Source organism: Rattus rattus, chromosome 17 (genome assembly GCF_011064425.1).
Source record: "Rattus rattus isolate New Zealand chromosome 17, Rrattus_CSIRO_v1, whole genome shotgun sequence".
Classification (NCBI taxonomy): Eukaryota; Metazoa; Chordata; class Mammalia; order Rodentia; family Muridae; genus Rattus; species Rattus rattus.
The window spans coordinates 30,257,856-30,278,202 of NC_046170.1; the positions used below are offsets into that span (position 1 = coordinate 30,257,856).

The following is a 20,347-nucleotide window of genomic DNA, read 5'->3' on the forward strand; positions in this document are numbered from 1 at the left end:
GACAAAAAAAATAACAAGACAAGCACACGGAGTTTTTTATGTTGTTCAAATAATCTGTGGCTTTAGGTCTTTTTTTTTTTTTTGGGGGGGTTCTTTTTTTCGGAGCTGGGGACCGAACCCAGGGCCTTGCGCTTCCTAGGTAAGCGCTCTACCACTGAGCTAAATCCCCAGCCCCTTGGCTTTAGGTCTTATGTGAGGTTGGGTGTGCTTGTGTTTGATGAATGTGACATTCAGAATTGTAATACCCTCTTGGTGGATTTTACCTTTAATAAGTATGAAGTTATCTTCCTTTTCTTTGATTTGAGGTCTGTTTTGTCAGATATTAGAATAGCTATGCCTGCACGTTTCCGTTTCATTTCCCTGAAATACCTTTTTCTCTTCTTTACTTCTCAGGTACTGTCTCTTTTTTATTTTGAGGTGTGTTTCTTGGAAACAACAAAGAGATGGCTACTGCTTTCTAATCTAATCTGCTAGTCCGTGCCTCTTTATTGGGAAATTGAACCACTAATATTAAGAGTTCTCGCCAAGCAATGTGTATTCATTCCCGGGTTTTTAACTTCATTGTTACCTCAAGACTTCTTTTGATTGGCTGGCCCAGCATGGCTCATTTATTCCACGTGATGCCTTGAGTGTGTTTATCCTTCTCTTCAAATTAAATCTTCCTTCCCATATCCTGCTTAGAGTTATTTGGGTGCCCATCAACTATAAAATGTGTATTTATTTCAAGCACACACAGAAACATACAGCGCGAAGTTATAAAAACAAGGCTCATTAAATTTCAACTTAATGAAATCATCCAGAGTATGTTTTCTAACCATGGCATAATTAAATTGCAGAAAGGTTTCTCACTGTTGGAGAAAAGGAGATTTACATGTTCTCTGGTAGGCCTACAAGATGGCTCAACACATGAAGGCACTTATCACCGAACCTGATAGTCTGAGTGTGATCCCACGGTCCATGTGGTAGAAAGAGAGAACAGACTCTCACAGGTTGTCCTGTGACCACCACACAAGTGTGCCATTGCCTATATGCACCTACACACACACACACACACACACACACACACACACACACACACACACACACCTTTTTATCTTGTTATTAAATTGGAGTTAGAGAATTAGAGGTCTCAGTAGCAACTCCTGGTTTTTAGTACGCAGTATAGAGACGTGCACATATTTCCTAGCCATATTTCCTCTGCCATCAAGAAAGACTTGGAAAGAGTGGTATGCCAGGAGCAATGAGGACTCTTTTCCAGACTTTGGTATTTAAATATCATTTGCCAATAAATGGCAAGGGTCCTTGGTGAAAGGATTTCTCATGTTGTGGTGACCCCCAACCATAAAATTATTTTCATCGCTACTTCATAACTGTCATTTAGCTATTGCCATGAATCATAACATAAATATCTATGTTTCCCAATGTTCTTAGATAACCTGTGTGAAAGGGTCATAATACCCCAAAAGGGGTCGTGATTCCAAGACCGAGAACCATTGATGTATTCAATGAGAAATGTAGCTCCACTGGCATGAGTATATGAATAAACACATGAGAGAAGGAAATTCTGTTTTTGATAACAGAATCCCAACTAAGCATAGGAAGATTGATGGTGTTAGGAAATGATCGGGTAGTTAAAACCGGCATCTGACTGTTTGGCTAAGAATGAGACATTGATCCAGCTGTGGTGATGCAGCCCGTAGCCCTGGTAATTGTCAGGTAGAGACAGAAGGATCAGGAGTCCAAGGTCATCCCCAACTAGTGAACTCAAGGACAGTCTGAGAAAATTAAGTCCCTATACCAATAAAATAAAATAAACAGGGTTTATTCTCAAAGTATCTCCCCGGAAAGTATTAACTAAAGGGGGGGGAGCACATGCCCGATGGAGAGACCAGGTGAGCCTTATTAGGACATCAAATGTAGCATCACCCAAATCAGAATAGCACTGAAGGGATCCCCTGACCCAACACAGTGAAAAGGACACAGCTTGCAACTCCTTTCCCTTCAGAAGATCTAAGCATGGAAAAGCAGCAGACCACCCAGCTTAAGCAAGAGCCAACAGATTAACCGGTCTCTCCAAAACGTCAAAGCCAAGAAACCTAAAGAGGAGTGGAAGCCTTTTCCAGAGAGTCATGTCAATGACATGCAATGACATGTAATGACATGACGATTACATGCAACGACATGGCTGTGGGTTGATTCCTTGACCTGGAAAAATAAAGAGAGATCGAGTAGCAATAGAACAAAGACAGAGGCTGAACATGGACTGCAGACCAAATAATCGTCTTTATGACAGTGAAAACCCTGGCGTAGTGGGTGTTCTCATTCTTAGAAAACGTGTGATTTAAACGTGTATAATTGCCTGCAGCTTCATTTTGAACGGCTCTGAAAAATGGTGAGGAAGAGAGATTATGGGGTTATAAGGAAGGCAAAGTCAGGCGGATAAAGAGGGATTCTTACAACTTTTCCCAAAGTTTTATATGGTGGTAATTCGAGATCATTTGACATAGCTTTTTCATGGGGAAAAAGTTAAAGTCATGGAAATCTGCCCATTGCTCACAAGCTAAGCAGCTTAAAAAAGACACAGCAAGGAGAGTTAGGGAATGTTTTACACGACCACCCTCAAAAAAAAAAAAAAAAGCTGTAGGACCAAGTACACACCCTTCAGAGGCAGAGGTAGAGGCAAGCAGATCTCTGTGAGTTCAAGGCTGGCCTGGTCTGCATAGCAAGTCATAGGCTACATAATGAACGTCAGTCTCGAAAACCTAAGATAAAAGTTACTGATTCTTCTCACTATTGTATAATTTTAGTGGAAAAAAAAAAAGAAACTGACATTTGAAAAATTCTTTGAACTTGATCAAATTTCTGTTGGCTTCTGCAGAAAAGAATCCAAGTCCCTAGTTCTCCGTAATGTCACGTCTCTTCCTGTGGCCTGGAGGATCTCCAGCCTGGAACACCTAGGGGAGGACTTCACTGTATCCATGATGCAGGGCACTATGCTGCCTAAGGGAGAGTTTGTGCTACTAGTGCACTTCCAGCCCTCCAAACCTGTCAACATCAAGAAGGCCATTCGGATTGAGGTGAGATGTGCCACCCCCGTAGATTTGTTTATCAAAATATACATGCACGCGTGCGTGCACACGCATGTGCGCGCACACACACACACACACACACACACACACACACAGAGAGAGAGAGAGAGAGAGAGAGAGAGAGAGAGAGAGATCTCCTTATTAGATCCCTCATCTCATCTGTTTCCTATCTCCAGCCCATGATACCCTCCTCTACACAAAACACAAGCTCAGTACAAGCCGTATGACTCCAAGCTGATCTCTTACTGAGACACTAACCATTCAGCTTCTTCGTGAGAGCCCCACTCCTTTCTCCTCTCATTCTCTTTGCTAACTTTGGTGTGGGAACTCTGTCAGGCAGGATTCTTAGGCCACCGTGACAAAATCACCTCAGACTGGGTGGCTCAAACCAACAGACCTTTCCTCTCTCATAGTTCTGAAGACTAGAAAGCTAAAATCGAGGTAGCAGGACCACACTCCTTTTGGAGGCTCCTTTTGGAAAAAAAATCTAGTTTCTGCAGCCTATGAGTGTGTGTCTTGGCTCGGGCCTGCATCTCTCCAACCTTCGTCTTCACCCTCAGAAGGCCCCCATCTGTCTGTCTTCTCCTGTACTATTAGGGGAAACAGGAAATATCATGAATTCTCTACCTATAGATCCAACTATATTGGCAAATGCCTGTTAAAAGAAGAGATAGAGATTCTGAATTAATACTTGATTTGGGGGCTGAAGAGAGACTTGGTGGCTAGGAACACTTGCTGCTCTTAACAGCAGGACAGAGTTCACTCCCTAACACCGATGTAGGGTGGTTCAGAATAGCCCACAACTCCAGCTCCAGGGACCCAGCACCCTCTTCTGGTCTTTAAGCATCTGCACTCACACGCACATGCATATACAGTGTTATATGTATATACACGCATATACAGTGTTATATGTAGATACACGCATATATAGTGTTTTTTTTTATCTTAAGTTTAGTGACAGCTATAAACTTCCCCTGGTACCCCCAAAGCACATGGAATGCAAACAGGTGACTTTGTTTTTCAACTGGAGTCTTCAACAAGATGGCAGAGGTCTCTACCTAGATGCCAGAGTGTTAGATTGCCCCTGAAACTCTTTCCCTGACTGATGGACCCTTTAATCAGCTCCTAGCTTGTGTCCCAGGTCAACAGTCAATTGGATAGACTGGTCTTCCAGCTGGCACCAGCTCAGTGACTGCTTAGGGCAGTGAGGAAGGATCTCCAGCAATGACAGCAGCAGGCTCAGCGAACTACTAGAGACCCCAGGCCTGAAGGTCACCATTGTCACACCTCTGAAAGACTGAATTTCCAAAATAGAAACACCAAGCATGCATTTTACTTTAAAAAGATATTTGGCCCCTTCTTCAGCTCGAGTCCCAAAGAACAGAGTAGAGTAATAGAGTAAAATAGTTCTGATTTATATACAGCAAGCAGAACAAGGTTACTGAATGGAAAAATGTGACAGTAAAGGTCTCAGAAATGTTTCCCTGCCGTCCATGCTTTCCAGCCCCCACTGCATGTTACATACTCCAGACTCCAGACACTTTGTGGGTGTGGGCTTTCACCGAAGAACTTTTCCCGGCAGGTTTTAGATGCAGAGAATCTTGTGGGTGTCGTTCAGATCGAAAACATCTTGGTCTTTGCAGAATCCTATGATATCGCTTTGGACATCACCTTCCCCAAAGGTACGCTGAACCCTGGAAAGGGGTTGTTTATGTATTGTCTCTGTTTGTGTGCTAGAGCTCCAGGTGGAGGGGCCCTAGTGTGTCGTTGGGGTTAGCGGGGGAGGGAACAGTGTCTGTAATAGGAATGCAAGCCTAGAGTGATGTTGGTAACATCACCACAAAGTACAGTCCCCTCAGTGGAGGATAGCAAGAGGTTGTCATCAGGATGAAACCTTCAGGGCTCCTCTCTTAGAAGCTGACAGTCAAGGCTTCTCTTCTTGCCTGTGTTAGTTTTCTACTACTATTGTAACAGACTGCCACAACCTCCTGACCTAATATAACACTGAAGAAGCTGGGTTCTTGAGTTCAAAGCCAGCTTGGGTTACCTGATGAAAAATCCTGTCTTAGAAAGAAAGAAATTAAGAAATTAAGAAAGGAAGAGGAAGAGAGGGAGGGAGGGAGGAGAGAGAGGGGAGGAGGGAGAAGGGAATCAAAGAAAAAGAAAAGCCCCACAATGTATTATAGCCCTGAGGTCAGTTCAAAGCAGGTCTTCCTGGGTCTCACTGGGTGGATATCAAAGTGCTGACAGTTAATCGCTCTTCCTAAAGGCTTTGCAGCCTCTAAGAGACAACCCACATTCCTTGGTCTGTGTCCCCTCCCTAAATCTTAGAAGCCAGCAATGTCCCACAGGTCCTTCTTGTGTTGCCCTCTCCCTGGTTCTCCCACTTCTGCTGTCCCCTTCTACTTTTATAAAGACCCTTGTGGTTACACTGAACTTCCAGGATAACCCATGTCAGCCTTCATTTTTAATGGCAGCTAATCCCCCGCCTCAAGTCCATCCAATACCTTAAGTCCCCTTTGCCATGTATTCCCAGATCCCAGGGATTAGAATGGATGTCCTGAGACATTCTATCTAGCACATTGCCATAACATGTGACTTGTGTATCTCCCCTGAGCATCTGACTCTGCATGACACCTCCTCTCCCTGACAGGTCCCTTCCTCCACAAGATTCTTAGAGCCACATGTTAGTTGGGTGTCACTGTCCTAACCTACAGAGGTCCTTGCTGCAGCATCATGATGAAAAGTGCTCATCAAAAATAAAATAATGTTATTGCGGTTTACTACAGAAAAGCTGTATCTTAGTGACCCCTAAGCTTGCATTTATTTTTTTTTAAAGATTTATTCATTTATTATATATAAGTACACTGTAGCTGTCTTCAGATACACCAGAAGAGGGCATCAGATCTCTTTACAGATGGTTGTGAGCCACCATGTGGTTGCTGGGAATTGAACTCATGACCTCTGGAAGAGCAGTCGGGTGCTCTTCACCGCTGAGCCATCTCTCCAGCCTGCTAAGCTTGCATTTATGAAGAGTTTTAATAGTCTGACGGAATGCTTATCCTGAGACACTGAGTAAAACAACACAAAGTTAAACCTTTCCAGTGTAACTCAGTAAATGTTTCACAATTTGGCTTAGCGATTAATTAATGATACTTACTAATCCTTCAGAGGACCCAGAGTTTGGTTCCCAGCACCCACCTGGAAGCTCATAACTGTCTGAAACTCCGGTCCCCGGGGATCCAATGCTCTTTCTGGCCTCTGAGGGATCTACTGTATGTAGCATAGACACATGTGAAATAAAAAGAAATAGATCATTTTTTAAAGATCTTAGAGAGCTGGAGAGATGGTTCCTCGGTTAAGAACCCACCCACAGCCAGTCAGTGATGGAACATGCCTTTAATCCCAGCACTCAGGAGGCACAGGCAGACAGAGATCTGTGAGTTGGAGGACAGCGTGATCTACAAAGTGAGTCCCAGGACAGTCAGGAATACACAGAGAAACCATATTAAGTGCGTGTGCGCGCACACACACACACACACACACACACACACACACACACATTGGTCTTCCAAAGGATCCAAGTTTGTTTGATTCCCAGTACCTATATCAGGCCTCTTACAACTACCTGTCCTGTCATCCTAGCCCCAGAGAGATCCCACTCCCCTGGACTTTGCACTCACTTGCACACACGAAGATGCACATACATACACATAATTAAAAATAATAATAGCAAATATAAATAAATAAATATCCTAGAGAATTTAGCTACCAATTGTCATGAAACAGTAGTCCCCTGGGCTGGAATCTCAAGGGAGATGTTCAGATGAACTGGAAGGCTTTTGTTTATCTGCTGAGTCAAAAGAATTTCCAGAAAAGACGTTTCCTAAAGTCATCATTGTGGAATGACTTGCCTTGTAAACTTCGAAGGGGAGCCCTTGCTCTGGCTCCCCTACACACTCACCCCTACCCCATGCCCTGGCCTCTGCAGGAACTGAAGGAGGTCTGGACTTTGGGACTCTGAGGGTCCTGGAGGAAGTAAAGCAGCCCCTTCAACTGAAGAACCGTGGAAAATACGAGATCATATTCAGGTAACCTGAATCCCATGGGGTGTGTGTGTGTGTGTGTGTGTGTGTGTGTGTGTGTGTGTGTGTGTGTGTGTGTGTGTGTGTGTGTGTATGTATGTACACGGAATCTAACTATCCCCATCCACTCGTAAAGAGGATGAAACATTTAGTTTTTATTTCCCACTTTAAACCCCAGGTGGGCCACCCCACCCAAGTTCCCTCAAATTTGAAGATGAAACAGAGAGAGAGAGAGAGAGAGAGAGAGAGAGAGAGAGAGAGAGAGAGAGAGAGAGAGCCCACTTAATGGTCGGGCTCTTCTAAGCCTTCCTTGGCTATTGCACCCTTCCTCTCACTCCCAGCTCAGCACCCTAAATCTACCCTCCACCTTAGTTAGTCTCTAATCTCCTGCCTGCTACTCCAGGGCCACTCCACCTGAGATCTCACATGGCTGATGGCTCTTTCTCCCTTCGAAGCAAATCTTTCCTCTCCCTCAAGTCTGCTAGGCTGCCTGCAGGAGAACTAGAAGTCCCACCTATTCCACCCAGCTCATTGGCCACTAGCATCTTTATTGATGGATCAAGAACCAATCGAGGAACAGACCCTTCAGTGTTCACATGCAGATCCTTGATCAAAGCATCAAAACCATCCTCTCTACAGAGGATGTCTGGGAAGTTATTTTTAATATACTCTAAGTAAAGTGCCTGAGTTTAGGTCCCCAGCACCCACATTAAAAACCCAGGCATCCATAACCCTAGCACAGGAGGTACATTTCTGAAGCTCTCTGGCCAGCCAGGCTAGCCTACTTGGTAAGCACTGGTTTCACTAGTAGACCCAGTCTTAAAAGGTAGGGAGCAATCAAGGAAGACACCTAACAATGACCTCCAGCCTCAAGTGCTCAAGCACACACACATACATATCTGCATACACACATACTATATGCAAACAAACAAAACAAACAAACAAAAGCCTAGGGCTAGGAATGTAGCTCAGTTGGTAAAGTGTGTTCCTGGTATGTCTTTAGTTTGATCTCCAGCACCAAGTAGTAGCGCCTACCTCAGCAGGGAGGACCAGAAGTTCAGAGTAATCCCTGACTATATAGTAAATTTGAGAAGCCCTATTTAAAAAAAAAATGGATAACAGTTCATGGATGACCCCTGGTATTTGCCCCCCACAGCTAGACACATATATGTACATTCATACATACAAGAACGTACACATGGGTGCACATACATACCCAGGAAAAAAGCATAGTAGATTCTGCTTGGTATGATCATTACAAAGGGCGAGAGCCAGGCACGCATTCGACAGATCAAACTGCCCTCTCTGACTTCGTGGGTTCCCTGGACAGTTGTTTAAATCAACTCTTTATCCTTGTCCTCCAGTTTCACTGTGGACTCCGTAGGCATTTTGCCAACAAACCTAAGTTCCATGATCTGGATCCAACCCAAAAGGGGGACACTGGCCTCAGTAGATAAGCCCACGACCGTGCAAGTGTTCTTCCGAGCAAGAAAGGAGGTGAAGGTCGAGTCCCAGCCCATCCTGCGCTGCCAGGTGAGAGAGCTCAGAGCACTGCTCACTTGCATTCTGATGGGAACAAAGAGAAGGATGAAGGGGGGATAGCTGCGGTGGCAACAAAGAAACTACACCAGAGTCCACTCCCAACTAACCAGCACAAGTAGGTCAGCACAGAGATGTGCAGAATCACCAGAGATAGCAAAAGGGAAAAGAAAAAACTGCCCCCAAGGTTTTGGGGTGCATAAGAACCAAGGGAGCTGTACTCCACCATCGAGTAAAAGCAGCAGACATGGTGGCTACATGTCGACATGCGGCCAGTAGAAAATAATCTCGGTGTTGGCACCCATTTGATGGAGAGTGGAGAAGAGAGACTAGATTCTCTTTTTCCCCATCATGGAAGCAGGCAAGAAGACAGTGTATAGATGTCCAACCCTAGACATTGCATCATGATGTCCTCTATAAAGCTCACACTCAAGAACATAGACAAGCTGCAAAATAAATTCACAAAGATACTCACAGTGAGAACACGTGGCATTTGTCCTTCTGGACCTGCACGGACTTACTCAGCGTGGTTTTCTCCAGCTCCGTTGCAGTTTTCACTTTTCTTCACAGCAGGATAAAATTCCGTCGTGTGCTTCGTGCCACATTTTCTTTATCCGTTCATCAGTTGGAAGGAGGGTAGGCTGTTCAGTTCCCAGCTCTTGTGAATAGAGCAGCAGTAAACGTGGATGAGCATGTGTCTCTGTAGCGGATAGAGAATCAACTGAGCACATGGCCACGAGTGGTACAAACGGGATCATATGTTAGATCTATTTCCAGCTTTTTGTGGAATCCCACACTCATTTCCATAGTGGCTACACCAGTGTGCACCCCCAACCAACAGCGACGCCGGCTCCTCCTCCCCTACAGCTCCGCCCACATTTGCCGTCACTCATTCTTTGGGGTTTTATTTTGTTTTGTGTTTTGTTTCGTTTCCCTGATCTTAGCCATTCTGGCTAAGGTAAGACGAAATCTCAAAGTACTTTTAATTTGCATTTCCCTGGGAGCCAAAGATCTTGAACACTTTCGAAATTATTTCTTAGCCAACTCTATTTCTTCCTCTGAGAACTCTTCATTCAGTTCCTTATGAACTCAACAGCAGCTGTGACCGGCTGCACAAAATCAAACCAATCAACAGTCAGCAGGGAACAGGGAGGGGCACACAAGCTCCACCCCTACTGACAACCTGTGGACACTTAATGGCTGCTAAGGGAGGGAGCGTTAGTTTTCTTTAAGGTTTGACCTCCGGTAGGTGCTCCAATGGCTAGCCCCACACACACCAGTATGTGGACAGCATTGGTTGAAACCAAAAGATTATTTCAAACGGAGAGAGAGCCTGAAGCTGAGAAGTGGAAGTGAGAGTGGAGGCCGGGGAAGAGTTGGAGGAAGCAGTACATGAATGTGGTTGAAATGAATTGTAGGCTTGTACGACATTCTCAAAGAATACATTTAAAAGGTTTTTTTTTATCTCATGTTTTAAGTAAGCTTATAATTTTATGTTGGGGCAAACTCTCCTTGGCTGCATGTAGCCTATGGGTTAAAGGTCAGACACACCTCGGAGGAGGATATCAGTCATGAAAGCAGACACTAATGGGAATTCCATGGCTGTCCCACTGACTAACATCTTCTCAAACCTTCCCTTTCTAGATTATTGAGCCAGCTCTCTCAGAAGGTGAGATCATTGCCAGCATCCCTATCAAGTTTTCTGTGAATGCGGTGTACTCCAAATTCACCATCAGCCCCTCCTCCATCATCAATTTTGGGGCTTTGATCTGCGGTACAAGGAAAAGCATCACCTTCACTATAGAAAACCAAGGCATAATCGACTTCAAATATGCCCTCTACAGGCTGACTGGGGAGAGTCCAATTCTCCAAAAGAAAGCGTAAGACAAGATCTATGGACTTGGTGCTCTATAGTCTACAAAGAGCCGTGATATACTTTACCTATATTCACCCAATCCTCTTGCATGAATGAAACAGACCCTCAAGTTTAGAACTGTCTTGTGAAAGATTAAGTGGGAAATCACCAGTAGGAGTTGGTTCTGAAGCACATTTTTCTGATCAGATTTCAGGCATTTTCTAGCTGCCATCAAACATAGGCTAGGATTTGACTGAGCCAAATGTAAAGTCTTCTGGAAGGAAGGATGGATGGATGGATGGATGGATGGATGGATGGATGGATGGATGGATGGATGGTCCATAACTGTAATCCCATTACTCAGAAAGTGGAGGCAGAAGGATGAGGAATTGTATCATCCTTGGCTTCCTAGAAAGTTCTAGGCCAGCCTTGGCAACTCGAGACTCTTTCTCAAAAATGGATAGATAGATAGATAGATAGATAGATAGATAGATAGATAGATACATACATACATACATACATACATACATACATACATACATACATACATACACATAGATACATAGATGATAGATACATAGATATAGATACATACATAGATATGTAGATACATAGATGGAAACATAGGGAGAGATACATAGATATACATACATATATACATAGATGATAGATACATAGATATACATACATACATACATAGATACATAGATAGGTAGAGATACATGGAGAGAGAGAGAGAGAGAGAGAGAGAGAGAGAGAGAGAGAGAGAATAGAGAGAAAGTAAAAAGGGAGGGAGAGAGGAAGGGGTAAAGTCTTCCATGGGAAGGTCTTAGATTCTGTGTTCTGGCCTGGCCTGGTGTTGCTGGTAAGGCATTGCCCTGTCACCCTGCAGAGTACTGAGGGATGATTGTAGATGAAACTAACTCAAGAGCAGGCTTAAGCCATGGTTCACTAAGGGAGGTGGCAAAGGGCACCCTGGAGATGCAGGCAAGAAAAAGCAAGTGCCACTCCTGCCTGGTCACCTGGTCACCATGGCTGCCTCAGTAGTTACAATAGCAAGCCTGTCTCCTTCAAAGGGCTTCTCTCATTGGAAGACCAAAAAACCGACAGATCTTTTGAGTGTTTTTGTCTCATAGGTTTGTCGTCTTCCTTGGAAGCAAATTTTAAAGATGACTTAACCAGTTCCCAAATGTATCTACCTTGATGTTTTTACTTCCTGGGAATTTTAAAACAGACCCACTCCTCACATTGATTATTATAGTTTTATATTTTTATTCTCCAGCTCTAATTTTTCTATACTGGCAAAATTTGAACTTACTAAGACATTTGGGATTAAACTGCCTAAAATGTCTTTCTTCCAAATTTCATTTCAACCTCCTCGCAATGTCTTTCATACTGACTTGGTAATGCGTCTGTTTGTTTTACTTTGTATTTTCAGTTGTTTTCATTTGGAGGCTGGAGAGATGGCTCATGGTTAAGAGCACCTTACTGTTCTTTCAGAGGACTGGGGTTCAGTTCCCAGCACCCACGTGGTGGCCTACAACTATATGTAACTTCAGTTCCAGTCCCAAAACTCCTTCTGACTTCCAAGGGCTCATTTGTGCTCATAAATGTTTTTTTTTTTTCGGAGCTGGGGACCGAACCCAGGGTCTTGCGCTTGCTAGGCAAGTGCTCTACCACTGAGCTAAATCCCCAACCCGCTCATAAATGTTTTAAAGAATATTTTTTAATTATTTACTGAATTATTTTTCACACTAGCTTGCACTGATTCATGCAAAACATGAGGGAGTTGAACTTCAGATGTGTCCTGATCATCAGAAAAGTGACTGAGTACAGAGGGTTTTCAAAATACTTTTGATGTGCCTCAAATACAGTTGCACAGTCTGGCTACAATAGTCTCTGAAAAGCCAACAGCTGGGTACATTGGTTTCAAGCAAAGTAAATGTCCAAAACCTGTATCTAGCTATGTTTACACTAGCCCTTCTACATAGCATGCCTACAAACATGAATAATGTAGACAAAAATATCACTTCATGCATAAAATAAAGTCATCTAAAAGACTTAACTTTTTAAGATTTATTTACTTAATGTGCATTGGTGTTTTGCCTGCCTGAGAATGTCAGATCCCCTGGAACTGGAGTTACAATTTGTGAGCTGCCATGTAGGTACTAGGAATTGAATCCAGGTCCTCTGGAAGAGCAGCCAGTGCTCTTAACCACTGAGCCATCTAGCCATCTCTCTAGTCCTAGGTAAAAGTGTGTGTGTGTGTTTTGTTGTTATCATTGCTGTTGTTAACCAGCTTTCCACCACTGTGACAAAAGAACTCAGATAATAAATTCACAAAAATAAGAAAAGGGTTGTCTGGGCTCCTACTTCTGATAGTCCAGACCATGACTTCAGTTGGGCCTGAAGCAAGGCAGAACTTCATGACCAGTGCATACAACAGAGAAAAACTACTCTCAGACCTGGAAGCAAAAAGGAGAGGCAGGGGCTGGGGTCCTACAATCCCCTTGAACGGGAGATCAGTGAACTAAGAACCTCCCAATGGTGTCATCCTGGGGACCAAGCTTTGACACATGGACTTTGCTTGAAGTCATTTTTAAAATCCTTATGATTCATACTCCACAAGTATGATTATACATGTCACTTTCTTAATAATTATTCCATGAGTCCAAGGTTACAGTGCCACCCCGATCCCTTCCTAGACAAAGGAAAGCCCTCTCCCATCCCCACATCCTAGAAGAAAGGATGTCAAGCAGGCAGATAGTGTCCCATCTCCTCATCACAACCTGAGGCTGTATGCTTGCTTCTCCGATCAGGGCCAGCCACATGAGGCATGGGAGAACCCGAGAAAGTGAGAGCTTCTTCAAGCCCGGAGCCCCTAAAATGGCCAAGTTCTCGGACATAGTCCAGAAAGACATGAACATAGCAAACCAGGTAAGTCATAGAAACACAGCCAACACTTCTATACTTTCTTTTTTAAGTTGCATATATATTATTCTGGATTTGTGCACATGAGTGCAGGTACTGATGAAGCCAGAGAAGGCATCCGGTCCCATAGAGTTGCAGTTGCAAGGCATATCTTATTTAGGGTTTAATCTCCGAGAAGAAACACAATGACCATAGCAACTCTTATGAAGGAAAACATTTCGTTGGGGCAGGCTTACAGTGTCGGAGGTGTGGTCCTATATCATCACGGCAGGAAGTATGGTGGCAGGAAGACACAGTGCCGAGAGCTCTACATACAGATCTGCAGGCAACAGGAAGACACAGTTAGCCAATAGGCTTGGCCTAAGCTTCTGAGACCTCAAAGCCCACCTCCAGTGGCACTTCTCCTCCAAAAAGACCACACCTCCAATAACTCCACTCCATGAGGGCCATTTTCATTCAGGCCACCACGAGGCAGTTGTGAGCTACCTGACGTGGGTTCTGAGAGCCAAACTCAGGTCCTTTGCTAGAGTTGTCCATGACCCTAACCACCAAGCCATCTCTCCAGCACCAAAACCTGACTGTTCTGTGGCTGGGATGTTGAACTATATTAAGATCCTCACTTTTGGGGCTGAAGTGTGAAAACCTTTCATCTGGGTATCCTCTGCTGCTTTAAAGCCTTCACGGACTCACTACCACCTTAATTCTTCAGACGTTTCTTTCTTAAATCGAGAATCATTTGTTTGAAACATGCCTAGAGAGAAGGCCTCCTCTGTCCAGATGACTTATCTGGGAATCTCCAGAGCTCAGGTATAGCTCCCAACACATGGCAGACTTTCAGTAGGTAGCAACCCAGCTAAGTCCCTAGAGGCTTCCATGCAGGCTAAATCATGCCCTGATGCATAGTTCTATGGAACACATCAAAGAGATTTGGAGGGGGGTGAGAGTTGGGTTAAGTAAGAAAACTACATCTCCAAGGGCAAGAACAGCGGAATTTGGTTGAAAGTTGTCCCTCACCAATACCCAGCTCCTGTGCTAGATTCCAAGAATGCACAACAGAGGCATTGAGAGAGACATCAGACGTCAGATCGCCTGCCATTGTGCGTCTGTGTGAAGCCTAGGAGACAGAGGGATATGCTGTCTGTGTGGTGGTGCTGAGGTTACTCCCTCTGTGGAGCATGCCTCCCCAACATCACACAGTCACCACACCCGGTGGGGTGTTCTAGCCCCTTCGCCAGCTCCTGCTGAGGGTCCTAGATATAGCAGGAAATCCAGCTGCCAGTGCGGGTCCAGTGAGGCTCGACACTCTCAACCTATGGTGTGCAAAACATTACTCACACAGCAAAGAAGCAATGGCTAATGTGTCTGGGTCCCATCCTCTAAGACCCCAGAAGCTGCCCAAGGGAGCAGAATCTCACATGTGCGTGCCCACCTCACACTGCAGTCCCCAAATTCATACTGCTCTGGGTTTTAGACCCCAGGAGAAACTCGGGTCTCTGAGCACTACAGAACATGTAGAAATGTAAGGACAGAACCTGGGCTATTCAAGACAATCTCTCCCTCATGGGATATTGTGTTCCAAGCATATGCTACAGGTTTCTTGAGAATTACACTGGTGGGAGGGGGGGAGCTGGTGTTTGCACGGATGTCCTGGCACTAATTCTGCACCACATGCTATATACAGTACGTGCCCCTTGGGAATCCTGTCAGTCTGCACTACATGCTACATACAGTGCATGCCTCATGACCATTCTCTCGATTAACCCTCCAATGATCCATCACTCGAGGAATATTTATAGGTATACAAACTGTGACTCTGAGAAATCATTTTTCCAAGGTCAAACAATATATTCTGGGGATTGAGTTCAAAGCCCCAGATTGTCTGTTGCTATTCTATTATTGTGAAGAGACGCCGGTGACCAAGTCACCTTGTAGAAGAAAACATTTAATGGGGGCAATGAGCTTGCATAGAGTTCCAAATGTTAGTCCATGATCATCGTAGCAGGAAGTGTGGTAGCAGGCAGGCAGGCAGGCAGGCACCGGAGGAGTAGCTGAGAGGTTATATCCTGATCCACAGTGAGACCGGGCTTGATGGGGGCTTTTAAAACCATAAGGCCCACCCCCCCCAGTGACACCTCTTCCAACAAGGCTGCACCTCCTAATCCTTTCTCCAAACAGTTCTTTGACCAACTAAGGACCACTCACTCACTCAAATATATGAGCCTATGGGAGTCATGATCATTCAAGCCTACAATGTCTTACTCAAAACCCCTCATCTCAACCACTATTCCATTCTGCACCCCACCCTACCCCCTGCTGCTTTGAAAGAATTTCCCCATCTGGATAAGTAGTGTATGATGTAGACATTATCTGTTTCGTTAAGCCCTTGGCTCTATCACGTCTGATCAGAAGGAATGTACAGATAAGGACATACTGGAAACCCATCCGCCATGAACATCCCGGGCCTCTACCTCCAGGCTAAGAGGAGAGAAATAACATCGATGGAGAGAGGCACCACCAGTTCCCCATTTCCTTCTCTCTTGGCTCCTTTGGAAAGTCCTCACTCTGTTACCCACTTTGCTTCCTTCTGCCCTCCCCTCCCCACCTTTGTCCCGCAGGCCCGCTTCACCCATGGCATGTTCACTGTATACCCGGGATTTGGCTCCGTTTCTTCCGGAGGACAACAGGTCATCACCGTGGAGTGTGTGGCCGATCCTGTGGGGAGGTGTGAGGAGTTCCTGGCCATCGATATCTCTGACCGAGACCCTAGAGAAAACCCTGCCGGCATCCCTTACACTCTGCTTGCTGAAGCTTGTCTCCCAGGTACTGCAACTTGGATTGGCCAACACCCTTAAAAGACCCCTATTTCCCAGCCCCTCCCTCTCCAGGAAATTCCCTCTCAAGATTTCCAGCAGACACAGGGAGGCCACTTCATCTGGAAACTTAGAGCCTCTTCTAGGGTCTTCAGCCATGTCTCTCCTGAAAGCCTTAGCACACGTAGGAGAGAATTGCTTCTCCAAATGCTCGCTCGGCCTTCCTGGGTTGTTTCTACCTTCCCCCATTGAATGGTGCTCTCTGAGAAATGAGTTAGCATGGGATGTGGCTCAGGACTGAGGAGCATTGAGTCTGCTCATGCTCAGGATACTTCCTGTGGACAGAGTAGTCACTGAGCACACTGACCAACTAACCCAGCAAGAGCTCAAGTGGAGCTTTGATTCTAAGCTCCCTAGAGCCTCAAACCCATTATAAGCCAACTCTCTCTTGCTTCTCACCACTCTTTGCCAATGGAAGGAAAAGGCTGATAGAGATGGACCAACCGGAAAAGATGGTATAAAAGAGGAAGCCAACAGATTTTGCCCCATCATTATTTACTGCTGTGTAGGCTTTCCCTATCTGTCCTCTGTGATGTTTGCTTTTGGTTATCATTGTTTGTTTGTAATTGCAATGCAAGGAATATAACCCAAGGCCTTCTGTAGTCTAGGCAAGTACTGTGCCATTGAGCTGTATCCCTCCCTGGCCTTGTGATTCTCCTTTATCAAAATCCAAATACCCTGGACTGGCAACATGGTCCAGAAGGAATGGGTTCCTGTCACCAAACCTAACGACCTGAATACAGTCCACAGAATCCACATGGTAGGAAAGAATAGGCTCCTGCAAGTTGTCCTATGAACTCCACACAGAACACACACATACTCTCTCTATCTCTGTCTCTCTCTCACACAGAGATAGGTAGATAGATAGATAGATAGATAGATAGATAGATAGATAGATAGATAGATAGATAGGATAGATCGATGGATAGATGATAGGTAGGTAGGTAGATAGTAGATAGATAGATAGATGATAGGTAGATAGATAGATGATAGGTAGATAGATGAGGTAGGTAGATAGATAGATAGATAGATAGATAGATAGATAGATAGATAGATAGATAGATAGATGATAGGTGGGTAGATAGATGATAGATAGATAGATAGATAGATAGATAGATAGATAGATAGATAGATAGGAGATAGATGGATAGATAGATGGATAGATAGATATGTGTATGTATGTATGTATGTATGTATGTATGTATGTATGTATGTAATATTTTAAGGTTTAGGATCCTGGCATCCAGGTAGTCTCAGCTTCTTCCCTACATTCCCTAGCCTTTGTGACCGACAACAACATCTCGATATTTGAAGAACATCAGATCTGTACCAGCCCCAACCTGTACCACATCCAACAGACCATACAGAGTGGGGGGCTATTCGTGGAGGATGAGAACAAGTTCATCTTCTGCAATGTCCTGGTGGGTCATAAGGCCAAGGCTCGGTTCAAGATCAGCAACGTGGGAAAGATCTCCTGTGATGTCAACATTATCGTCAGGCCCATCTCCAACAAGGTAGGACGTTCCCAGTTGCCCTGGCCCTCTGGGGTTGGTATAAAGTCAAGGAAGGGGTGCTGGGAAGCTCTTCCACCTAGGTGTGAACTGTGAGGCTATCAGGCCCTGTTAGAAGTTCTGTGAGGTCATGAGGCCATGTCTCTTGGCCAGGGAGGAGTGTGTGAGTGTGTGTGTGTGTGTGTGTGTGTGTGTGTGTGTGTGTCTGTGTGTCTGTGTGTGTGTGTCTGTGTGTGTCTGTGTCTGTGTGTGTCTGTGTGTGTCTGTGTGTGTCTGTGTGTGTCTCTGTGTGTCTGTGTGTGTCTGTGTGTGTGCCTGTGTGCCTGTGTGCCTGTGTGTGTGTGTCCTGTGCACACCTTTGTACTAAACTGGCACATACTAATGGGCAACTCATTTGTCTGACCAAATTTACCTAAACTCACTGTGTAACTGATATATGCAAGCATTGAAAGAGAAGCCGATGATGAGGTGAGCACCAGCTACAGGTGGATTAGCCACCCATCTTCCATTCTGCTGGTCAGGGAGAAGTGGGAGGCACCAGACCACAGATGGAAGGTGGAAGAGAGAATGTGTGCTGACGCCTTCCTATGCAATAAGCATTGTGCTTAGGGATTTTTCCATTGATTGTTTTGTTTCAAGTTCAAGACTCTTTCGGAATTGGCTCTATTTAGAATTTAGAGATTCTATATAGAATCTCTATTTTACAGTTTTTCCCTTCAGGAAAGCTTAATATTTTTTTTTGAATTAATTTTCTGAACTGAGGTTCAGAAAAGCTTAATTTTTCCCCTAGTCCACATCCTGAGAATATACAGCTAGGATTAAAGCCAAACTTTGTTCATATTAAAATGATGAGTACCCATTTCAGAGGTCTGTTGAGCTTTAAACTGCCCCCTCTCTCTGGGTCAGATAATGCTAAAGCCATTTTCCTCATGGAAGAGGAAAACATTCAAAGGTAGCACAAAGAAGGACTGAACCGAACTGTTACCCCGAACTTCCGGTATATGCTTCGAACAGTGCTTAGCTTTACCAGAGCAATGCGCAGTCTGGGCCCATTGGTTCTCATGCCCCAGACCCCACACTGTTCTTGGCTGGTGAGAGTGGAGGAGATCCCCAGCGATGGCCTCAGCCTACAGCTGTGTGCATTCCTGGAAGAGCTGGGAAACCATCTAATCCCTCGTCACTAACCTCAAGCACTGGTGACATCCTCTAACCACATTGTAGAGACCGAGAAGCTCTTTGCTTCTTGTTCTATTCTAAAAAGTCCAAAGAGTGGGGGAACCTGGCTTGTAGTGGCTTGTTTTTAATTTTGTTGTTGTTGTTTCATGTATGTATGTATGTATGTATGTATGTATGTATGTGTATGTGTGTGTGTATGTATGTATTTACTGTATGAATGCCGCTCACCTGCATGCCAGAAGAGGGCATCAGATCCCTTTATAGGTGATTATGAACCACCGAGTGGGTGCTGGGAATTGAACTCAGGACCTCTGGAAGGGCAGCGAGCGCTCTTTTAAGAGCTGAGCCATCATCTCTCCAGCCCAAAGCCTGGCTTCTAAAGAGAAAAGTTTGATGGTCGTAGACTTGGAGACATCCAACACTCTCCTCTCCGGTTTGAGACTTGAAGGGAATTCCTTGGGAAAAGCAGTGACACCTTACTGCCCTTTGGCTGAAGAACAGGGAGTACCCTGCATCGTGTTCTGCCCAATACTCATAAGAAAGGAAAGGCTCTTTCAAAGCTATGTTGGGAGTCTATGCGGCTCAAAACCACTCACCGGATAGTAACAGGTCAAGTGCTAAGGGAAGGTATTCTAGACATGGTGCTTGGAGTTACAAGGAACAGAGGCTCCTTCATTTAATTCAATGACACAAGGATCCCAGCAGTAAAGTCAGGAACCTCTGACACAGGTCAAAATGCACCAGAAACCAGCGCCTCCTCCAGCTTCTGGCTCCCCTGCACGCTAATTATATTAACTTACTTGGCCAGGTGCCATATGAGTGGCTGACTGGCCTGGTTTGTCCATTTGAGTCAGAATTTATGGTCTAACTACTTGCAGCCAGAAGTCGCCTAGGGGTAAGTCCCAGGACTCTGGGCCTCTCTATCCAGGGCCCATGACTCTGAAGATAATTGAGCTGGTCTAGCACAATCTTAGAGAAAAGAGAGTTCATGGCAGGGCAGAAGAATCAACAGTCAGCCCCAGGAGAAAGGCAAAGTGCCCAACCCCATCTCCCTTCACAGGTAATTCACCGCATCATTGACATCTTTGACGTGGATCCCAACAAGATGTGCATTGGGAGCCGCTCACATGCCTTCGCCACAGTGTTGTTCACGCCACAGGCCATGCAGACCTACCAGTGCATCTTCGAGGCCACCTTGGATGGCCTTCCCAGGTACCACCTACTCCTTCTCCCGTGGCAGAACGACAGTGTACATGCTGTGTAGGAAAGTGTCCTGGCCTAGTCGTTTTCA

At 45.0% G+C, this 20,347-nt stretch overlaps 1 protein-coding gene across 1 annotated transcript in view; it reads left to right on the forward strand.

Moving 5' to 3' along the window:
- The window catches only part of Hydin (HYDIN axonemal central pair apparatus protein), a 351,132-nt gene that overhangs the window by 289,723 nt on the left and 41,062 nt on the right, over positions 1–20,347 (forward strand). The window contains exons 54-62 of the mRNA XM_032887538.1: positions 2,879–3,077; positions 4,672–4,771; positions 7,081–7,180; positions 8,539–8,707; positions 10,358–10,593; positions 13,388–13,505; positions 16,115–16,319; positions 17,648–17,883; positions 20,117–20,268. Coding sequence (XP_032743429.1) covers positions 2,879–3,077; positions 4,672–4,771; positions 7,081–7,180; positions 8,539–8,707; positions 10,358–10,593; positions 13,388–13,505; positions 16,115–16,319; positions 17,648–17,883; positions 20,117–20,268 — 1,515 coding nt within the window. The remainder of the gene's footprint in view (positions 1–2,878; positions 3,078–4,671; positions 4,772–7,080; positions 7,181–8,538; positions 8,708–10,357; positions 10,594–13,387; positions 13,506–16,114; positions 16,320–17,647; positions 17,884–20,116; positions 20,269–20,347) is intronic.